The 24,235-nt window shown below is 41.5% G+C and overlaps 1 protein-coding gene across 3 annotated transcripts in view; it reads right to left on the bottom strand.

Moving 5' to 3' along the window:
* Window positions 1-22,654, bottom strand: part of LOC106583946 (serine/threonine-protein kinase TAO2) — a 45,390-nt gene extending 22,736 nt beyond the window's left edge. The window contains exons 1-14 of one of the 3 annotated variants that reach the window (XM_014168650.3): window positions 21,844-22,654; window positions 11,541-11,681; window positions 11,328-11,399; window positions 11,009-11,110; window positions 10,872-10,917; window positions 10,648-10,744; window positions 8,947-9,060; window positions 8,688-8,779; window positions 8,125-8,218; window positions 7,695-7,776; window positions 7,422-7,589; window positions 5,439-5,645; window positions 5,022-5,150; window positions 4,410-4,646 (exon numbers count right to left, since the gene is read on the bottom strand). In XM_014168650.3, coding sequence (XP_014024125.1) covers window positions 4,410-4,646; window positions 5,022-5,150; window positions 5,439-5,645; window positions 7,422-7,589; window positions 7,695-7,776; window positions 8,125-8,218; window positions 8,688-8,779; window positions 8,947-9,060; window positions 10,648-10,744; window positions 10,872-10,917; window positions 11,009-11,110; window positions 11,328-11,399; window positions 11,541-11,672 — 1,572 coding nt within the window. In that variant the 5' untranslated portion in view covers window positions 11,673-11,681; window positions 21,844-22,654. The remainder of the gene's footprint in view (window positions 1-4,409; window positions 4,647-5,021; window positions 5,151-5,438; window positions 5,646-7,421; window positions 7,590-7,694; window positions 7,777-8,124; window positions 8,219-8,687; window positions 8,780-8,946; window positions 9,061-10,647; window positions 10,745-10,871; window positions 10,918-11,008; window positions 11,111-11,327; window positions 11,400-11,540; window positions 11,682-21,843) is intronic. The other 2 variants (XM_014168648.3, XM_014168649.3) reach the window with 2 other exon arrangements.
* Between the last annotated feature and the right edge of the window lie 1,581 nt (window positions 22,655-24,235).

Raw genomic sequence — 24,235 nt, forward strand, 5'->3', positions numbered from 1 at the left:
GCAGCATACATGGACACGCATGCTTTGTTTAATGCCAGGTCATTGGTAGAAATAGAAAAGAGTAGAGGGCCTAGAGAGCTGCCCTGCGGTAAACAACATTTTACATGTTTGACATTAGAGAAGCTTCCATTAAAGAAAACCCTTTAGTTCTATTAGATAGACAGCTCTGAATCCATGATATGGCAGAGGTTGAAAAGCCATAAAACGTGTTTGTTCAACAGGTTATGGTCAATAATATTAAGGGCTACACTGAAATCTAACAGCACAGCTCACACAATCTTATCAATTTCTTTCAACCAATCATCAGTAATTTGTGTCAGTGCAGTGCTGAAAGTCTGTTGTTAATTTGTTTACAGAGAAATAGCATTGTATTTGGTCAAACATTTTTTTTCAACAGTTTGCTAAGAGCTGACAGGAAGCTTATAGGTCTGCTGTTAGAAACAGTAAAGGCCGCTTTACCACTCAAGGGTAGAGGAATTACTTTGGCTTCCCTCCAGCCTGGCTGGACAAACATGTGTCTAGGCTCAGATTAAAGATATGACAGATAAGGAGTGGCTATAGAGTCAGTTACCATCCTCAGTAGCTTTCCATCTAAGTTGTCAATGCCCGGAGGTGTGTCATTATTGATCGATAATCTGAACCTCTCCCATCAATCAATCAAATGTATTTATAAAGCCCTTCTTACTAGAGGTCGACCGATTAATCAGGGCCGATTTCAAGTTTTCATAACAATCGGAAATCGGTATTATTGGACGCCATTTTGGGAGTGCATTCTGACGAAGAACAGCAAAGGTAATCCAATTTTTCTTTTAGTAAATCTGAGTTTGGTGAGTGCCAAACTTGGTGGGTGTCAAAATAACTAGCCATGATGGCCGGGCTATCTACTCAGAATATTGCAAAATGTGCCTTCACCGAAAAGCTATTTTAAAATCGGACACCGCGATTGCATAAAGAAGTTCTGTATGTATAATTCTTAAAATAATTGTTATGTTTTTTGTGAACGTTTATCGTGAGTAATTTAGTAAATTCACCGGAAGTTTTCGGTGGGTATGCTAGTTCTGAACGTCACATGCTAATGTAAAAAGCTGGTTTTTGATATAAATATGAACTTGATTGAACAAAACATGCATGTATTGTATAACATAATGTCCTAGGAGTGTCATCTGATGAAGATCATCAAAGGTTAGTGCTGCATTTAGCTGTGGTTTTGTTTTTTGTGACATTATATGCTAGCTTGAAAAATGGGTGTCTGATTATTTCTGGCTGGGTACTCTAACATAATCTAATGTTTTGCTTTCGTTGTAAAGCCTTTTTGAAATCGGACAATGTGGTTAGATATAGGAGAGTCTTGTCTTTAAAATGGTGTAAAATAGTCATATGTTTGAAAAATGGACGTTTTGGGATTTTTGAAGAGTTTGTAATTCGCGCCACGCTCTATCATTGGATATTGGCGAGGCGTTCCACTAGCGGAACATCTAGATGTAAGAGTTAAGAACACATTCTTATTTTCAATGATGGCCTAGGAACGGTGGGTTAACTGCCTTGTTCAGGAGCAGAACGACAGATTTTTACCTTGTCAGCTCGGGGATTCAATCTTGCAACCTTATGGTTAACTAGTCCAACGCTCTAACCACCTGCTTTACATTGCACTCCACGAGGAGCCTGCCTGTTATGCGAATGCAGTAAGAAGCCAAGGTAAGTTGCTAGCTAGCATTAAACCTATCTTACAAAAAACAATCAATCATAATCACTAGTTAACTACACATGGTTGATGATATTACTAGTTTATCTAGCCTGTCCTGCGTTGCATATAATCGCTTAGGTACACGTTGCTCCAACCATAAACATCAATGCCTTTCTTAAAATCAATACAAGTATATATTTTTAAACCTGCATATTTAGTTAATATTGCCTGCTAACATGAATTTATTTTAACTAGGGAAAATGTGTCACTTCTCTTGCAACAGAGTCAGGGTATATGCAGCAGTTTGGGCCGCCTGGCTCATTGCGAACTGTGAAGACTATTTCTTCCTAACAAAGACAGCCGACTACGGGGGATGATTTAACAAAAGCGCATTTGCGAAAAAAGCACAATCGTTGCACGACTGTACCTAACCATAATCAATGCCTTTCTTAAAATCAATACACAGAAGTATATATTTTTAAACCTGCATATTTAGCTAAAAGAAATCCAGGTTAGCAGGCAATATTAACCAGGTGAAATTGTGTCACTTCTCTTGCGTTCATTGCATGCAGAGTCAGGGTCTATGCAACAGTTTGGGCCACCTGGCTCGTTGCGAACTAATTTGCCAGAATTTTACATAATTATGACATAACATTGAAGGTTGTGCAATGTAACAGGAATATTTAGACTTAGGGATGCCACCCGTTAGATAAAATACGGAACGGTTCTGTATTTCACTGAAAGGAAAAACATTTTGTTTTCGAGATGATAGTTTCCGGATTCGACCATATTAATGACCATAGGCTCGTATTTCTGTGTGTTATTATGTTATAATTAAGTCTATGATTTGATAGAACAGTCTGACTGAGCGGTAGTAGGCACCAGCAGGCTCATAAGCATTTATTCAAACAGCACTTTCGTACGTTTTGCCAGCAGCTCTTCGCTGTGCTTCAAGCATTGCGCTGTTTATGACTTCAAGTCTATCAACTCCCAAGATTAGGCTGGTGTAACTGATGTGAAATGGCTAGCTAGTTAGCGGGTGCACGCTAATAGCGTTTCAAACGTCACTCGCTCTGAAACTTGGAGTAGTTGTTCCCCTTGCTCTGCATGGGTAACGCTGCTTCGAGGGTGGTTGTTGTCGATGTGTTCCTGGTTCGAGCCCAGGTAGGAGCGAGGAGAGGGACGGAAGCTATACTGCTACACTGGCAATACTAAAGTGCCTATAAGAACATCCAATAGTCAAAAGTATATGAAATACAAATCGTAGAGAGAGAAATAGTCATATAATTCCTATAATAACAACTACAACCTAAAACTTCTTACTTGGGAATATTGAAGACTCATGTTAAAAGGAACCACCAGCTTTCATATGTTCTCATGTTCTGAGCAAGGAACTTAAACGTTAGCTTTCTTCCATGGCACATATTGCACTTTTACTTTCTTCTCCAACACTTTGTTTTTGCATTATTTTAACCAAATTGAACATGTTTCATTATTTATTTGAGGCTAAATTGATTTTATTGATATATTATATTAAGTTAAAGTGTTCATTCAGTATTGTTGTAATTGTCATTACTACAAATAAATAAATCGGTATCGGCGTTGAAAAATAATAATCGGTCGACCTCTACTTCTTACATCAGCTGATGTCAAAGTGCTGTACAGAAACCCAGCCTAAAACCCCAAACAACAAGCAATGCAGGTGTAGAAGCACGGTGGCTAAGAAAAACTCCCTACAAAGGGCAGAACCTAGGAAGAAACCAGGCTATGAGTGATGGCCAGTCCTCTTCTGGCTATGCCAGGTGGAGATTATAACAGAAAATGGCCAAGATGTTCAAATGTTCATAGATGACCAGCAGGGTCAAATAATAATAAATGACAGTGGTTGTAGAGGGTGCAACAGCTCAGCACCTCAGGAGTAAATGTCACACTAACTTTACAAAATTCAAACTTGCAATGCTTTTCTTTCATTATTATTATTATTTTTTTTTTATACATGAATACGATGGCTCACTGTTCGTGGTTGGCATTTTCTGTCTAAGTTTTCCTACTTTGCCAATAAAGTACTCATTAAAATAATTGGCAACATGAAGTGGTTTTGTGATGAAAAAGCCATTTAATTCGATAAAAGAAGGAGTTGAATGTCTTTTGCCCATAATTTCATTTAAAGTACTCCAAAGTTTTTTTTCTTCATCATTCATTATATCATTGATCTAGGCTTCATAATACAGTTTCTTCTTTTTGTTGTTGAGTTTAGTCACATCATTTCTCAATTTGCAGTAAGTCAGCCAGTCAGATGTGCAGCCAGACTTAGCCACTACTTTTGCTCCATCTCTTTCACCAATACAGTTTTCAATTCCTCATCAATCCATGGATCCTTAACAGTTCTAACAGTCAGTTTCTTAACAGGTCCATGTTTATGAATAATTGGATGAAGCAATTTCATAAATTCATCAAGTGCAGCATCTGGATGCTCCTTATTTATCACATAAGACCAACAAATATACTTTTTTTCATGCTCACAAATCTCATAGCAAAATCTTTTGTATGATCCATTTTAGGCCCAGCTTTTGGAACATTGGCCTTCCCGGATATAGCCACAATATTGGGATGAAGGGAGAAAAATACTACATTCTGTTCATCTATTTTTTGCCCGGTTTGACCCCCTCTCCTCCAAAGCTCTGGTTCTCCATCCCTCCTTTCCTCTAGTCCTGTCATTCCTCACCTCCTTCTCCAGTATGGCCTGGTGTTTCTTGCCCAGTTTGTCCCCCTCTCCTCCGAAGCTGTTCCTCTGGTTCTCCAACTCTTTGTCTAGTCTCAGCTGGTGCTCATCCATCTCAGCCTTCAGCTTGTTCTCCAGGCCCATCAACTGTTTCTGGTGCTGCCTCCTCATCCTCTTATAGCCAGACATCTGCTCCCTCAGCGCTGAGCCCTGCTCGTGCTCCTGGATCTGACGAGTGACCTGGAGAGAGAGGGTAGATAGAAATGGGAGGAAAAGAGAGAGAAATGGGAGGAGAGAGAGTGGAAGAAAGAGAGGGAATGTGTTTCAATAGTATCTGACATATTTGAGTTTTCGATTGAGCCTGCCTGGAGAGAGAGGTGGGCGGGGTTTCCAGTTGTGGGACTGTTCCATTGGATCGCAGGCAAACTCAATCAAGCTTAGGCAAAGTAGTTGTAAGAAAACAAACAAGCGTTCATAGTAGTATGAGAGAGGGGTTAGAGGGTTGTGTTAGCAGTCGTATCAGAGAAAGAGAGGTTTAGGGGTTAGCGTTTGCGGTCATGTCAGAGAGAATGGTTAGTGGTTGGGTCAGAGAGAGGGGTTTGGGGATGTGCTCACCAGGGAGGCCGTGCGGATGGTGGCGAAGTGGTCCCGGTTGCGGTAGTAGGCCCTGCGGCGGGCGGCTGACGAGGGCTGCTGCTGGTCTATCTCTGGCTGGTATGGGTCATCATAGATATTATCCTGACCCTGGGGGAGGGGGACAAGGAGAGAAAAAGATAATTCAGGAAAGGGAAGTTTAATTAATGGCCACAAACAATTGCACACACCTGACATATTTACCACATACCCACACCACCACATTCTCTCCCTCTAGCAGGCACACCACACACAACCTCTCTCAGACTTACAGTAGGGCGGTGTATAATGGAGGAGACTTCTCTCCCTCAGTCATCATAGCCATCTCCCCCCCACCACATACACCCCCCACCTCACCCAAACCCCATTCACACACGCACACCTCTCTCTCTGACTTACGGTAGGGCGGTGTATAATGGAGGAGTTGGAGGTGACTGTGTGCTCTCCCTCGGTCATCATGGCCATCTCATTGCTGTCGTCGGAGCCGTCCGCCAGGCTGTTGACCGAGGAGCTCTGGGAGCTGGCGGAGATGGACATACTCGGCACAGACTGGGAACTCTCCATGCTGCCCACAGTGCCCGTACGGAGCAGGTACTGCTCCACCTCCTGGGTGAGAGGGAGGGGGAAGGAGAGAGGAAAAATAGAGAGACGTTATACACTGACAGGCAGGCAGATACGGACAGTCAGAAACATGCAGAGAGAGACACAGGCAGGCAGAGGCAGAAAGTTAACATAAGATACAGTGCCTTCAGAAAGTATTCACACCCCTAGACTTTTCCCAAATGTTGTGTTACAGCCTGCATTTAAAATGGATTACGTTGAGATTGTCTCACTGGCCTACACCCAATAGTGTCAAAGTGGATTTGTTTAGACATTTTTACAAATTCAATATGAAAAGATGAAATGTCTTGAGTCAGTAAGTATTCAACCTCTTACGGCAAGCCTAAATAAGTTCAGGAGAACAAATGTGCTTAACAAGTCATAGGTTGCTTGAATTCACTGTGCGCGATAACAGGGTTTCACAGTATTTTTGAATGACTACCTCATCTCTGTACACACATACAATTACTGAAGGCCCCTCAGCCAAGCAGTGAATTTCAAACAGAGATTCAACCACAAAGACCAAGGAGGTTTTCCAATGCTTTGCAAAGAAGGGAACCTATTGGTTGATGGGCAAAAATAAAAAAATCAGACATTGAATATCTTTGAGCATGCGGAAGTTATTAATTACACTTTGGATGTATCAATACACCCAGTCACTACAAAGATACAGGCATCTTTCCAAACTCAGTTGCCGGGGAGGAAGAAAACCGCTCAGGGATTTCACCATGAGGCCAATGCTGACATTAAAACAGTTAGAGTTACATGGCTGTGACAGGAGAAAACTGAGGATGGATCAACATTGTAGTTACGACACAACACTAACCTAAATGTCAGAGTGAAAAGAAGGAAGCCAGTACAGAATAAAATATTAAAAAACATACATCCTGTTTGCAAACAAGGCACTAAAGTAAAACTGCAAAAAATGTGGCAAAGAAACATAACACTTTGTATTCATGACAAAGTTATGTTCGGGGCAAATCCAACATCACTTCATATTTTCAAGCATGGTGGTGGCTGCATCGTGTTATGGGTATGCTTGTCATTGGCAAAGACTAGGGAGTTTTTTAGGATACAAAGAAACGGAATAGAGCTAAGCACAGGCATAATCCTAGAGGAACACCTTGTTCAGTCTGTATTCCAACAGACACTGGGAGACAAATTCACCTTTCAGCAGGACAATAACTTCAAACAAGGCCAAATATACACTGGACTTGCTTACCAAGACGACACTGAATGTTCCCGAGTGGCCGCGTTAGTTGACGTAAATAGGCTTGAAAATCTATGGCAAGACTTGAAAATGGCTGTCTAGTAATGATCAACAACCAACTTGACAGAGCTTGAATTATTTGTTTAAATAATTAATATGCAAATAAGTAATCCAGGTGTGCAAAGCTCTTAAGAGACTTACCCAGAAAGACTCACAGCTGTAATCGCTGCCAAAGGTGATTCTAACATGAATCAACTAAGGGGTGTGAATACTTATGTAAATTAGATATCTATATTTTATTTTCAATAAATCGGCTAACATTTATAAAAACATGTTTTCACTTTGTCATTATGGGGTATTTGTGTGTAGATGGGGGATAAAAAAATATATTTCGAATTTAAGTTGTAACAACAAAATGTGGAATAAGTCAAGTGGTATGAATACTTTCTGAAGGCACTGTAAGTGATCGACCCATATCTGCCCTAACAAGTGTGCCCCATAACTCCTCCTCCCCACCATACAACCAGAGGAGGTTCATTATGGGCCTTACTAACATGGGGGAGAGCCCTTACCTCCTCCTCCTCGCCTCCCTCTGGGGTTGGTCCGTTGTGGGCTTCATGGAAGAGGATCTTCTTCATCTTCCTGTACTGGAGGTTGTCCAGCTCCCGCACTGCGTCCTTGGTCCTCGCTATGAGGTCCATCACCGCCGTTAGGGGACGCTCACGACACAGAAACCGGTGCTACAGACAGGGGAAGGAGGGGAAAAGGGGGGGGGGGGTTGCAAAGATTTAGAGAGAGAAACTGAGGAAGAGGAAGAACAAGAAAAAGGTGTGTTGCACTCTTACATTCAGCAACACATCAGAGATAGGCCTGTCTTGTGGAATCTTCTGTAGACAGGAGTCCACAAAATTACGGAAATAATCAGACCTACGGCACGAGAGAGAAGAGAGTTCAGTCAGACAGAAGACAGTGAGAGAAAGCTGGTGAGTGAGAGAGCTGGTGAGTGAGAGAGCTGGTGAGTGAGAGAGCTGGTGAGTGAGAGAGCTGGTGAGTGAGAGAGAGCTGGTGAGTGAGAGAGAGCTGGTGAGTGAGAGAGAGCTGGTGAGTGAGAGAGAGCTGGTGAGTGAGCGAAAGAGCGTTAAGAGACAACGAGACAGTGATGTAAAGGAGAGATGAAGAAAAAAGGAGTTCAAGAGTTAAGCAAGAGAGGAGGTTAGGTGAATGACAAACGGATAAGTGAGTGGAGAAATGTACATGAGGAAGAGTGACGCTCACCAGTGATTGGACGCTAGGATTGGGCTCTCATTCTGGGCGATGTGGTATAAGGCACTCATAGCATTCATATTGAACAGAGGAGGCTTCCTCTCCGCTAAAGGGAGATGAGGGAGAGACAGAGAGAGAGAAAGGGTATAAAAAGAAGAGAGATCAATCGAGAGAAGGAAAGGGAGATAGAGAGAAAGTGACCAAGTGATAGAGAGAGAAGGGAGAGAGAGGACATGTTAGCTAACAGCCAAAGCAGCTTAGTGCTGAGTCTCTTAAAATTCCAGTAACAATGCCGGGACAATCATACACAACATAGACTATTACCAACTCCCAGGGGTTAGGGATTTGGTCAGACCACTCAGACAGGAGTCACACTGAGGGCCTGGGGTCAAAGTTCACTGTGGAGCCATTTGCCAAGACACCTTCATATTTCCTATATTATACTACATTGTTAGATCTCTTTCTTGATGTGGTGTCCAAGGGCGGCATTCCCTCTCTACAGTACCATAGAGATTGTGAATAGTGTGTTGCTATGAAGATCCTAGGAAGTGGTTTCTTGCCATGGCAATGCCTACCCAGCTCTATACAGGTGATGCCCAGAGACCAGACGTCCACCTTGCCGTCGTACTGACCCTCGTCCATCGCTAGGATCACCTCCGGAGCCATCCTGGAAAAAGAGTGAACCATCCCTTTATAATCAGCCACTGGTTAAAAAGAGTGTACCATCCCTTGTGTGTAGGGCAGGGGGTGGGGGAGGATTTGGAGATTCACAGGAGAAAACCAGCAGTACACAAGGAATTGAATAGTCCACAGTTTGCAGTTCTAGCTCCTCACCAGTAGGGGGTTCCTACAAAAGAGTTGGCGGGGGCAACAATGGAGGCAGAGCCAAAGTCTCCCAGCTTCACCTGGCCAGGCTCTGTCAGGAGGATGTTCCCTGCCTTCACATCCCTGAGAGGAGAGGAGCAATGTTAACACAATGTGACAAAAACAATGTTGACACAACGGTAACAGAACGTTAACAGTGAGGAGATAACGACGTTGAACATATTAATTTAAACCAGGGGTGGGCAAACGTTTTGGCTCAAGGGCCACAATGGGATTTCAAAATTCAACGGAGGGCCACACAGATTTTAAAGGGACCAATTTGTTTGTCAAAATTAATTTGCGGGACAGAAATAGGGCAGTTATTTGAAGAAAATAAAAAAAGATGTATATATAGTCCACAGTATATAGGTCCATTATAATTTCTGCATACTTTCTATACAATTGTAGACACTCAAGAGCGGCCTGGAATGTTTCCTTTCATATATACCCCTGATTTAACCCTTAACCAGGAAAGACCCTTAAGGCTAGAAACGTCTTTTGCAATAGTGACAAACCCTATATAGCATATATGTTATAGAAGAGGCCAGGGCCCGGTTTCCCAAAAGCATCTTAAGGTTAAGTTCATCAATAGAACCTTCAAAGGAGAATCGTTAAATCGCCAAGCAATCGTTATTAACGTTGTACTTAAACTCTCGTAATCTAACGCCTACCTCAGACCACTTGTAGAACAGCTAATTGTGTCATTACATGCTTTTTTTGCCCTCCCGAATCACTTTATACACAGATCTCAGCTAAAACAGAATCGCATGGTTTATCCACCTCTCTGTGACTGCAAAAACTTCAGAACAAAGTTGACTACAAATACGTTGCCAAAGTCTTTGCAATTGATACAAACAAGCAAGGTTTAAAAATACGGTTAAAATTAAAACAGTTGACTGCACAAAAATATAAACAGTGAGCTATAGGCCTATTTCAATCATATCGAAATACATTTCATGTTCAATCAATTGAGTTTTATTTTGCTACTTTTAGGCTTACCGTTTAAAACTTGTCTCAATATATTATGTGCGTAATGTGCCAAATCTGTGATTCTTTAGCATTTTTATTGGGTAAGCATTAGAGTAAACTGCCTCAATATTTGCAGCCGTAGGTGGTAATCTCTTTCTCTGCGTCAGTATTGTGAAATCATTTGAACGTTAAGGAAATATTTGAATGGAGAAAGCTGTTCCCGAGAGCAGCGCTCCTTTTCTTTCGATCCTATTAGTGATGACACATGCTCCAACGACACACTTGTAGTGGTGTTTTGGAAAAAAAACTCACGTTACATCTTCGGCCGGTGTAGGAAAGATCCATAGTTGAAACACTTGTAAGCCTAAGTTCCATCGCTATCGGGAAAATGAGCCCAGGCTATTAAGGCCACAATGGAATGATTATCCAACAATGGAATGGTTATTGAAACGGCACCTGAGTAAAATCCCTGAGACGTTACTGAGAGATTGTAGAACCAATGATGACAGACTAGACCGAAAGACATAGCATTGAAAACAGAACTGGAATCGAACAGCCAGAATTGCTCTAAGACAGTGCACAGTGACAGCATATGGACAACACAGTAGCATGGACCAAGAGGTAGTAGTAGTAGTAGTTGTTTGACTAAGTCGTTTTGGATAAAAGTGTCTGCTAAAATGGCATATATTTTTATAATATTACCTATGGATCATGTTGTGGGAGTGAAGATAGGCCAAGCCCAGTAGTGCACCATGGGTAATAGCAGCTATTTCCACCTCCTGTAGTGGCTTCTTGTGAACTACACACACACACAGAGAGAGTAAGAAAGAGGGAGAGTCTAGTTATATACAAAGCTTCAAAAACATGCTCAATGCCCTTAAACATGACTCAAAATAATCCCTGCAGTTGATCTCTGGTGTACTAACCTTCTAGAAGATCGGAGGCGGAGCCTAAACAGTACTCCATCACCAGCTGAGGGAGAGAGAGGGGGGGGGGGGGGGGGACAGATTATTAGTCGACACTCAAATAGTGTACTTGGGGCACACACACTGCTAATACCGACCCATGCCGTGTGTTCTCTGAGGTAGCATCCTCTGTACTCGATGGTGTTGGGATGACGGAGCTTCTGGAGGAACTTCACCTCCTTGATGATATCCTGCCATTTCTGAGGAGAACGAGAGAGAGCAGGGGTTAATTCCAAACATCAGGCCACAGGGAATCATGGAAAATGGACAAAAAAAGTAGATTGTTTAGGGACAATTCTAAGCCATTCTTGAAAAGCCCATGTAAGGGCCCTGAGTGTGCAGGCTTTTGTTCCAGCCAAGCACGAACACATCCGTTTCTATTCGTCAACTTAAGCGCGCTCGCGCGGGTTGGCTCACCTCGTTGGACTGCTTGCCGGTGTAGGACATCTTCTTGATGGCCACCACCTCGTTGTTGCGCACATCTCGGGCCTGTCGGACACAGCATCGAGAAGGACAGACATTCATACAAACTCTCAAAAAACCTTGTTACACACTTTGATAAGGAGAGCAAACACACACACTTTTTTAATCAAAACTCTCCCCTCCCCCTAATATAAAAGGTTCCCTTACGAAGTAGACAGCCCCGAAACTGCCATGGCCAATCTCTCGGAGGTCAGCGAAAAGCTTCTCGGGGTCATCTCTGTAGAAGAGCTCAGCCACATCCGGGTCCTTTAGATTGCCCGCCCGCACACTCGAGGGCATAGCCAGGGCCTGGTGGACAGAAAGAGAAAATTAGGAGGGAATAAATATTTTTTTTTAAAGGGGGGGGCAGGAGAAAGGTGGATATGGTGGGAAAAGAAAGTGAGAAGGACAGAACAGAGTGGAAGAGAAAATGCGAGAAACAAGGATTGAGAAAGAAGAAGGGTAGGGGAATAGATGAGGTAGAAAGAGAAAGAGGAGTAAAGAAGGGTATAGAGATAGAAGGGCTGAGAACAAGTGCGGAGAGGGGAGAGGAACCGAAAGAGAGGGAGGTTAGTTCTCACAAAGTGCACTTAATAACAAATCCATGTTAAAAATGTATAACTCGTCTCAACCTCGGCAGAGAGTGCTAGCGTACATATCATGGTGATGGATACACAAACTTTCACTACAGCTTGCATGGCATGTGCACACACAACTGTCCCTCTGTCTAACTGTAAATAAAAGTGCTGTGAGAGCAGAGACATGGTTTACTCATAACTTAAGGTGCTACACAATTTTGTTTACATTTCTGCTTTGTAATTTCAGAAAATGCCCATCATTTATCTGCAGTGATTGTGGAATGATAGTGTTTCACAGTATTACTTACATGCCAGTGTTGTGATTCGCTGGGATAGTCGCCTATTGATTTCTCCCACTGTTAAACTGGGAAAGCTGTTTTGACTTTGTGGCTGTGTTATATAGTGGAAATCGCTCTCATTTCCTTGTTGCTAAAATTACACACTGCTCACTCAATTTCAGTTCTGTGAGAAAACAAGCAATGAATAGTGTAGGGAATCATTGTACCATCTAAATCGCTAGAAACATATTTCCAATAGCAGAAAATATTGTTTTTACAGCTGTTTGAAGCTGGTGGACCAACACCGAAAGTCAAAGGCTCAAGCCCAGAAAACACAGCCACAAATTCAGAACAGATGCCGCTAAGGCGTGAGAAATCATTAGGCGATTATCACAGCCAATCACAACACTGACAGGTAAGTAATACTGTGAAACATTACACAATTACTGCAGATATATTATGGAAATTCTGAAATTACAATAAAAATAATGCGTTTGCTACCTATCAACACAGACTGATCCTTTTCAATCAAACATAGTTGAACATCCACCTGACAGGTGTGGCATATCATGAAGCTGATTAAACAACATGATCATTACAGGTGCACCTTGTGCTGGGGAGAATAAAAGGACACTCTAAAATGTGCAGTTGTGTCAAACACAATGCCACAGATGTCTCAATATTTGAGGGAGTGTGCAATTGGCATGGTGACTGCAGGAATGTCCAACAGAGCTGTTGCCAGAGAATTTAACATTAATTTCTCTACCACAAGCCGCCTCCAACGTAATTTTAGAGAAATAACAGTACGTCCAACTAGGGCTGTGGCGGTCACGAAATTTAGTCAGCCGATGATTGTCAAGCAAATAACTGTTGGTCTCAGGGGAATTGACACAATAAACACATTTAGCATCTCCTGGCTTTCACACACAGCCTACAAGCCACTGATGCAGACCTTTGGAACATCTACAGTTTAGAAAGTCTAATAAATCCATGTAATAAAGCCTACACCTTCACAATAAATCAGTTATTTATTTTAGACAGGTCTAAAGAAACATGATATGAAGAAAATGTAGTCTATTTCAGAAGAACAGAAAAGCATACTCGGAGTTGTCCTTACGTTAGGTCCTGATCTGGCTATGCCAAACTGCTGTGGGTTACACTAGCTCAAGATTTGCTTAAAGTGGCATTTTATAGTGGTGATGCACCGATATGAAATTTTTGGCCGATACCGATATCCAATATTTTCCTTGCCAAAAAAACAATAGCGATATTTAAAATTTTAACGGCCTTTTAAGCATTATAGTGCAGTTAAATAGTTAACGCACACACACATGGACGCAGCGGTATAAGGCACTGCATCTCAGTGCAAGAGGCGTTACTACAGTCCCTGGTTTGAATCCAGGCTGTATCACATCCGGCCGTGATTGGGAGTCCCATAGGGTGGCGCACAATTGGCCCTGCGTTGTCTGGGTTTGGCCGGGGTAGGCCGTCACTGCAAATAAGAATTTGTCCTTAACTGACTTACCTAGTTAAATAAAGGTCACACACACACACACACACACAAAAAGTGTTTTTGTTGGCATTTACGCATGTCCCCAATACCAGTAAAACAGAATCAAAACCTATTTCTTTCACTTACTTGCTGAGCTGTTTTGTTGTTCATTTGTTCAGTCGTTTCATTCTCAACCAGGATTTCTATGGACCGCCGTTTGGGTCTTTGCGTGTCAAAAAATATACTATTTCACACTATTTAACAAATTCCACATGTAAAATAAGTTTGTTGACCAACCAGGACCTGAATAGGACCGCACGTCACATAATTTAACGCGTTCATAATTTCTTTGCGTAGTTATTACACAATCACTCATATTTCATATGTCACAACGATTCATATGCTATGATGCTGGTAAAGTTGTCTCGCACACCTACAGTGCCATCATAAAAAAAAGCTAGCTAGCTAGCTCACGGATGCAAACAATGTTCTTCCCCAAAAACATAGCAAAACGACAATCTGTTTCAGTAGTTATAGTTAGCTAGCTAACTATATAGCTAGGTGTCATCATCTGAAATAACCATAATTTATAAGACAGTTCTTATTTGATTAATGGTGGTCGGACCCATCTATGTGAAGCTAGTCGCAATAAGGATTAGCCACAATAGTGGACTTTGTGGTTAGCCTTTAATTTTTTTTTTAAAAAGGCATAATTCTACTATTTGTATTCATTTGCATCTGTCAATGACATACTTTTATTTTGAAAGCAAACTGCAAATGCCACTATTGTGCCCAATCCTTATTGTGGCAATCTTCACAACACATAACCTGGTCCGGTTGAGCCTCACTAGGCAGATGAAGTTAGTTGGCTGCTTATAACGTTAGCTTTGAGCAACAAGGTTAAGTAGCTGGCTAGTTATTTCATTTTCATGAACTGAAGTACAATTTCAATAGGCGAACAACAAGTGGCAACCAGGCTAATACTTACTCACAAGGATTCCTAAATCATTGCTAAGAATAATGAAAATGACTGCAGTTTCTACTGGTCATTGTTTTCAGGCTGGTTGTATTGGTGCTAGCTAGGTACCAAGCTAAAGCTTGCTACCCCAGAAGTTGCGGTCAAACCAATAATGCTTTATAACCAAAGCGGTATTGTAAACACAATAGCGCACTTGGTAGTGTTAACCATAGCTGGGGTTTGCTTGTTTGCTGACTTTTTTGTACAGCTTTGACAGTGCTACTGTATCTTTGACACGCAAAGACCCAAACGGCATTCCACAGTATGTATGTTGTGAAGCTAATAGCAGTGACGCGATTACTGTGTAATTCCGGTAGGGCAACATCGGAAAAATAGTGCACTTGGTAGTGTTAACGGTGCTCGACCAGTCGCCGAAAGCCAACATCACCCACGACAGAGAACGGTTGATTGTCAAGGGCAATGAATTCCATTATCTTGGCGTTAATGGATTTCACCTGAGTTGTCTTGCTGAAAGGTTGTTACTCTTTCAAATGACTGCTTGACTTGTTGACTGCTCGATCCACACAGCAGACATTGTGGGCTAGTTTGGAATGCTGTATTGCAAGTATAGCGCAAAAATTTACGTAGCGTCATTACGTCATGTACCTTCGTTATATAGGTATACACGTCAGTTAAACAAAGAAATAGGCACACCTATATGCTTAATTTAGATTTATTCATGTGGTAACTTTGGTTGCTCTACGTTTTGATTTTTAATACATGGTAAGGCTGCTTGATGCGACTAACGATGATTTGAAAAAAGTCGCTTGAAAAGCATGAGCTCTGCTTTGTTTTTTTTGCACAGGCTATACACCCACACACACTTCAGTCTCATTCACAATTTGACAAGAACTTAATAATGCTTCAAATTTCCTGGCGGCAGTGGCCATTGTGCCCTTGGCCCGGAGTGCTGCGTTGTGCCCTTCTCCATGAGTGCTGCGCCCTTCGAAGAACCTCTCACTCACATTGCTCTCCATCACGTGATCGGGTCTTTCTCATAGGCTACAAGTGAAGACAGACACATCGAATACACAACTGCGCGCGTCCTTATCTAATTCCGAGGTGCATATGCATATTGAAGATACTGGAAGAACTGTCCACATTTACTTTTCATCAATCAACAAGATGAGTAGGCCTAACGAACAGCACTAGACTATGTCAATCTACTATCCTCCACAGTACAAAAGAAGACCTATTCTATTCTGTGCAAGAAATACAAATATTCCAAACATAGTCTTGTACAGTTGTGGGATGCGATAGATCTCAAATTAATATAACCACTAGAAGGGTTGTAAAGGGTCGGAAGATTTCCAGGAAATTTTCCATGGGAAGTTAATTTGGGGAATGTGGCTTAAATTCATCAAAAAAGTTAGCTTATAACGGTGAACCTTTTTTGTGGGATACACAAGGCAATTCTAGATCTTGTGGCATATTTTGTTTAAACTATCCCCAATTCAATGGAATTGCAACCCTCTGCATGCACAGTGCATTCTTCCATCACATGTTCAGCTGATTCTCAAGATCTTGCACACTAATGAGATGCTATTGAGCCCACACTACTACAGTCTGAGACAAGGACTACATGCTTTCTGGTATGTTTTGATTACAATACTGGGTGGGGTGAATATATTTTATATGACATATATGATTTTTTGTTAACTAGTAAATAGTAGCCTACAGAAAAGTGTGTTTAAATAATTTATAACTAGTTAACAATTTCTGATAGTTTTTGCTACCATGTGGATTTTAGCTTGCTTGAGCCTGCTAACTGAGTAGTGTTAATTAAACTGTTTCCATACATGTTTCATATATATGTGTGTGAAATTTGTTTTGAATTAGAATGGCCCATTGTCACGCACATGTCATCTATGCACCTAAATAGCGAATGGAGGACACTTTTCCCGTGCTTCATTTTCATGCCAGCCAGGTAGGCTAGACTCTTGTTGTAAAGATAAGCAATGTGCTTAATATTAGGAAAGTTCAGAAACAAATATAGTATGCCTAGCCTATAGAAAGCTGATAGGATCCTCTTTTTAAGAGAGGCCACTCTTTCCTCGCGCAATTGCATAGCCTATAGAAATGTTGAGCAACATGAGCTCATGGACTCTCATGAAATATTTGATTAGATTTCTGAATACAGTTGCATTGACACCAGAGTGATTAGAGGGACGATAGAGTGCTGATTTACAGGCAGTTAGCAAGTTTGGTAGGCTACTAATGACCAGCCGCAGAATCAGAGCTTGTAGAAGCCTAATTACCGTGACTAACTGGTCACGTGGTATTTGATTGCCTTCATGACTCGTGACCGCCGGTGAGGCGATAATACAGTAACCGTAACAGGCCTACATCCAACCGGCCTCACAACCGCAGACCATGTGTAACCCCGCCAGCCCAGGACCTCCACATCCGGCTTCTTCACCTGCAGTCTCATCTGAGGTCAGGAACCTGGACTGATGTAATAAATGATAATGTAATAAAGCCCTTGTGGGGAAAAACTCATTCTGATTGGCTGGGCCTATACCCTTCCAGGCCCCCCCATGGCTGCACCACTGCCCAGTCACGTGAAATCCATAGATGGCCTAATTTATTTTAAATAGACTGACGTTCTTCTATGAACTGTAACTCTGTAAAATCTTTGAAATGGTTTTATGTTGCGTTTAAATTGTTCGGTATATTTTATAATTTCTGAATTTTTATTTTATAAAAATGACATCATTCCCCCCGCCTGTGTTAAATCTTCAATTATCTAAAAACGTGTGAACTCAGATTTTCATATTCGCATGTTGTAGCTTAGACCCTATTTTAAGTCATCTGAGTTTTGTTTTGTGCCCGCAATCGGTTGAGACACAGCCTGCTCTTGAATACAAGGTGGGTGTCATGTTATGACTGAAAAATGTACTAAAAATGGGAATAAAATAGAAATTTCTACTTTAAAAAAATGGTACAACAAAGATGGTTGGAGGTTCACAGAGAATTTTGACTTGAAATGGAATCTCTGTCATTTGAAATGATACAGTCAATCCTCCACAGGAAACATATTGAAAACACAGAAATATAGACAAAAGGAATCTCAAAATCAACTGTTCAGAGGAGATTGCGTGAATCAGGTCTTCATGGTCAAATTGCTGCAAAGAACCACTACTAAAGGACACCAATAATAAGAAGAGACTTGCTTGGGCCAAGAAACACGAGCAATGGACATTAGACCGGTGGAAATCTGTCCTTTGGTCTGATGAGTCCAAACTAGGAGGTCGACCGATTAAAATAGGGTCGATTTCAAGTTTTCATAAATCTGTAATCTGCCTTTTTGGACGGCGATTACATTGCAATCCACGAGGAAACTGTGGCCGGCTGACCACCTGTTGCGTGAGTGCAGCGTCAAAAGGACCTTGTGGCTGCAAGGAGCCAAGGTAAATTTCTAGCTAGCATGAAACTTATCCTATAAAAAACAATCTTCACATAATCACTAGTTAACCTAGTAATATCATCAACCATGTGTAGTTAACTAGCTTGTCCTGTGTTGCATATAATCAATGCGGTGCCTGTTAATTTATCATCGAATCACAGCCTACTTCAACTTCGCCAAACGGGTGATTTATTAACAAAAGAGCATTGCTGAAAAAAAGCACAATCTTTGCACAAATGTACCTAACCATAAACATCCATGCCTTTCTTAAATCAATACACAGAAGTATATATATTTTTTTTACCTGCATATTTAGTTAAAAGAAATTCATGTTAGCAGGCAATATTAAACAGCACAGCGCTGTTTATGACTTCAAGCCTATCATCTCCCGAGATTAGGCTGGTAATACTAAAGTGCCTATAAGAACATCCAATAGTCAAAGGCATTTAAAAATACAAATGGTATAGAGAAAGTCGACGCATCATATTTCCTATAATAACTACAACCTAAAACTCCTTAACTGGGAATATTGAAGAACTGGGAATATTGAACCACCAGCTTTCATATGTTCTCATGTTCTGAGCAAGGAACTTAAAAGTTAGCTTTTACATGGCACTTTTACTTTCTTCTCCAATACTGTGTTTTTGCATTATTTAAACCAAATTGAACATGTTTATTTAAATGAGACTAAATAGATTTTATGTATTATATTAAGTTAAAATAAGTCTTCATTCAGTATTGTTGTAATTGTCATTATTACAAATATATATATATTATACATTTGTAATAATGACAATTACAACAATACTGAATGAAGACTTATTTTAACTTAATATAATACATTACATCTATTTAGTCTATTTAGCTTTTTTTTGTCCTCCAATAATTGGTATCGGTGTTGAAAAATCGTAATCGGTTGACCTCTATTCCAGACTTGAGATTTTTGGTTCCAACCGCTGTGTCTTTGTGAGACGCAGAGTAGGTGAACGGATGATCTCCACATGTGTGGTTCCCACTGTGAAGCATGGAGGTGGTGGTGTGATGGTGCTTTGCTGGTGACAGTGTCAGTGATTTACTTAGAAATCTGCAGCGATACGCCATGCCTTCTGGTTTGCGCTTAGTGGGACTATCATTTGTTTTTCAACAGGACAAAGCCCTTACACAGCCTGGAGGTGTGTTGGGTCAATTTGACCAAGGAGAGTGATGGAGTACTGCATCAGATCAACCGGCCTCCACCCAATTGAGATGGTCTGGGATGAGTTGGACTGCAGAGTGAAGGAAAAGCAGCCAACAAGTGCTCAGTATATGTGGGAACTCCTTCAAGACTGTTTGAAAAGCATTCCAGGTGAAGCTGGTTGAGAAAATGCCAAGAGTGTATGAAGCTGTCATTAAGGCAAAGGGTGGCTACTTTGAAGAATCTTAAATATATTTTGATTTGTTTAACACTTTTTTGGTTACTACATGATTCCATGTGTTATTTCATAGTTTTGATGTCTTCACTATTATTATACAATGTAGAACACAGTAAAAATAAAAATCCTTGAATAAGTAGGTGTAAACTTGACTGGTACAGTATATTTTTTAAACAAATATTACAATAGTTTTACAACCATGTTTGTAAGCTTTTTAAATGACAGAAAACTCAACTGTTCATCTTGTCCAGTGATGAAGACATGGATGTCTCATGGTATGGTGGAGTATGCAAAATGGGTCAACTTTGAGCACCTTTATCTTCTGAATGTTTTGGCATTCAGGTCCAAAAAGTAACTTTCTGACCAAATCTTCCACGGGCAAACATGTATAGAAAGTTAAGTTTGAATCAAAAGGGATGCTGTCAAAAAGTGATTGACACCTATATTTCCCATTCATTCAAGATTGATATCTGACCTGCAGATATCTAATAGATTTGCAAATGGTGTGGAATATCATGACATGTAGCCTAACCACCGGACAAATTTAGATTTTGATGAACTATCCCGTTAAACAGCCAAGTTCCTATTTTCCTATTCAAACACTCGTCAAATGCCGCCTCCTTCCCTCAAAATAATAATTGATCTCACATGGTTGTATAGGTGCGAGCATGGCCTTCCACCTTCATGATATGTGAGATCAGTGATTAGCCTGTTTCAAGGAATAAAGAAAGTAAGGATGCCTAAGTCTTTGTTGGTTTTGAGTGTGACCGCTGGAGAGAAAAGAGCAGAGCTAACGTAACCAGCTCCAGTGATTCAGTCTGGAGTGAATGCATCAAGACATCGCCCCAGGGCCCCCACTGGGCTTGGGATGCTCTCTTTAAAGCAAACCTTTAAAATAATGTGTGTGAGACAAGTGTTTGTGAGTGTGCAAGAGTGTGTGTGAAGAGGGGTGGGGTGTGTGTGGAAAGGACATGCCATGTCAGTACATTACATGGACTGTATGGTCTTTATAGAAATCCAGTGAACCAAACCCACCGCTTTAGAGTAAAATATTCAATATGCTACGCTCTGTTACACAATAACAGTCTATTGGTGCTCAATTTGAGACTCATGTTAGCACAGAAGACCTACATCTTGTTCTAGTTAACTGCGATGTCATCAGTGGCTGCACTGAGCATATCACCGATAGGTGTTGTCAAGTAATAAACACTAGGGAGATATTGAGCTGTTGTGAATTCATGGCCTATATTTTTGGTTTGAAATTGATCCAATTCTCCAACGTTACACTAATTTCCATTCCCTATTTTCCCCCATTTTGTTCTAGTATGTATTCACCCTTTTTACAGCGTGATGTGAATCATAGTAAAGTAGGTAGCTAGTAGCTAAACTGTGGGCAAATGAACGTGGGGGACTGTGCATTCAAATCTGCTCTAGCCATGTAGCTAGATGAACTAATTCTGGAAGAAAGGAATTGGGTCATGGAATGCTTGGCTACAATAAAGCCATAATGTGTCATTCACTTATTTCTATGGTGTCATGGCATGTAATGAGTCTTGAGTGACAGACGGGGTTCAAACCCGGGTCTCGCCCTAGGTTGAGGATGGGATGTATTTTCAACTAGGACCTAGGCTTGGCCTTGCCTCGCCATGCATTTAATTTTTATTTAACTAGGCAAGCTAGTTAAGAATAAGATCTAATATACAATGAGTCTCACTCACTTTCAACTTTGTCAAACTACACGTGTACAAGTCAGTGTATTCTCAAATAAGTGTGGTCATTTAGATAACTAGCTAGCTAGTTATCCATATTAGACAATGTCATAGTTAGGATGATACTGTAAAGAAACAGGATGGGTGCAGGTCTCGAACCCTCGGCCTTCTAGCCCGAAGTCCAGCGCGCTATCGACTGTGCCCCAAAAACATGCTCAAGCGGCAGGGTCGATATCCGCGCTTATAAAACCAGGGTCGTTACAATACATGATTTTTTGGGCTCAAGCATGTCACTGTCAGTTGACTTAAGTTTAGCATGTTGGCTAATTAGCTATCCATGGATGTCTGCAAACACCATACAGTCGTTAGTTTAGCAAGCTAGTTAGCTGTGCCTTGCCAGCAACGGCAGTTAACGTTAGCTAGCTAGCTGGCCAGTCAATTAATTTCAGTCAATTGATAAGTAACCTATTCTGATGCTAAATACACGCCAAGGCCAGAATCGCAAACTGGCTAAATAGCGCTAAGATGGACGGCTAACTAGCTAGCCATCATTGTTGACAATAAATTGCAACACTTACCACGGCTTGTTATGATCCCGCTCTAGCTACGAAAAAATATATATTCTCCAATACTAGTAACGTTACTGGTGGTCTCTTCAATGGAGCGTCTCAAATCGACGTACGATGCATTGTCATCGATTTCCTTCTCACATACATCCGACGATGAATTTGATTTGTTCTCAATGTCCTAGGCTGGGTATCCGTAGGGCTGAGCATAAGCTATCTCGCTTAGCTAGCTGTCTGACTGACTAGCTACTTAATCCGTCCCGAACTGGTTAGCCACTAGCCAGTTAGCTTAGCTGGCTAACTACTAGCTAACGTTAGCTGTATACGGGGTGCGGCTGGTCTTCCACCTCACCTGCTCCCTTTCCTTTCATATCGTATTGTATCACTACATCCGTCTTTCCGTCAAGTCTCTACAATTGCTAATATGCTTCTCCCCGTCAGTGTTATTCTCTCACCCCCTTTTTTTTGTTCAGAAAGAAAACCAAGATGGCTGTGAGTGGGGCGGGAGCGGAAACCGGAAGTAAGGCGCATGGTTGTCAAATATTTGTATAACTAAATCTCATTGTTCTATGTGTGTGGGTGGCTTCTTCTTATTCGTGTCCGTTTCCGGCGCACTAGACGCGGTAATGCGTATTGCTGCCTTTCTCAGGCTGGAGAGTGAAATATACACCCGTAGGTGCAGGCAGGTGGACTAAAGAAACCACAACAACTTGCTATTTCGCTCTGCCTGTTGTTTGTGCCCAAAATAGCTACAAGGAAAAATGTGGTTACACATTACACCCAACTCAGTCAGCTCACCGAAAAATATCCTCAGCATACTGTCTGCAATATAACACAACATGCTTCACAGTCTCTACCATCCCACATTCCTTACACTTTCCATCTGGGTTTTTCCCCACTAGCAATCCACAATGCCCCAACCTCAGCCTTGTCAAAAGAACCCCATTCCTCCTTTCCCTCCCAAGATACGTACTGCCTCACATAATTCTGGATAGAGAGAAACTGCCCCTCATCTCTCTTCCACTCACATTGCCACTCCTGGGTCAACCCCTCTTATGATGCTCCTACATTCCATCCCCCCTAACGGGACCATCACATCTACCTCCTCACTCTTCAAAGCAGCCTTCGTCACCATGAGCTGGGACCCACAGAAAACCTACCTTACACCCTTTCTGCCCCACCTTAATTAAGAGCCATCAACAGCTATATTATCAGGTCTGGCCGTGCATTTGACTTCCCTTCTCTCAGTGCAACCAGACTAGCAGCAGAGTTTGAACACAAAATTACCATTTTAGGCCCCACTTCTTCCACCCATCCCAATGACCACTCTACTGCTTGTATTTCAGCAGAGAAGAATGACGCTCCGTCAGACAGCCGCCACCAGTGGTGTATCTGAAACCGGGGAACATGCATCCCAAACCCTGCTGTCCCACTGCCTGGATCCATTCAAATCAAACCAAATGCTATTGGTCACATACATGGTTAGCAGATGTTAATGTGTGTGGCGAAATGCTTGTGCTTCTAATCAAATCAAATTGTATTAGTCACATGCACCGAATATAACAGGTGTAGACCTTACAGTGAAATGCTTACTTACGAGACCCTAACCGACAGCGCAGTTTAAAAAAAATACAGATAAGAATAAGATAAAAAAGTAACAAGTAATTAAAGAGGAACAGTAAAAAATAACAATATATTCTGGGGGGTGCCGGTTAGTTGAGGTAGTATGTACATGTAGGTAGAGTAAATTAAAGTGACTATGCATAGATGACAACAGAGAGTGGCAGTGGTGTGGAGAAGGGATGGGGGGGGGCAATGTGAATAGTCTGGGTAGCCATTTGACTACCGTAAATTCCGGACTATAAGCCGCAACTTTTTTCCCACGCTTTGAACCTCGTGGCTTAAACAATGACGCGGCTAATATATGGATTTTTCCCGCTTTACATTTTTTTTCTCTCCAAAAAAACACATTCTGTGACATGCTCAGTTTTTTGCCGGCATGAAGCTTTCATTAGACCAATGAAATTGCAGAACGGGTTAAGGTCAAACAGTGACGAGAGCGACAATGAAAACGATCCAATATCGGATGAAGCAATTCTGAGGCTATTCAACTCCGACACCGAAGGAGATGACTTCAGTGGTTTCAGTGCACTGGAGGAGGAAGATAGTGACCAATGACTTTCTTGGTAGGCTACTGTTTACTGCAAATTTAAAATGTTTTGTTACAAGCCGTGTTTCGTTAAAGCCTATTTATTTTTGTTACAAGCCGTGTTTCGTTAACGCCTGTGTAAAGTTAATTTGTTTCAATGTACCGGTAGGCACCTGCGGCTTATAGACATGTGCGGCTTATTTATGTTCAAAATAATATATATTTTTTAATTCAGTGGGTGCGGCTTATATTCAG

Source organism: Salmo salar, chromosome 23 (assembly GCF_965601325.2).
Source record: "Salmo salar chromosome 23, fSalSal1, whole genome shotgun sequence".
NCBI classification, from domain to species: Eukaryota; Metazoa; Chordata; class Actinopteri; order Salmoniformes; family Salmonidae; genus Salmo; species Salmo salar.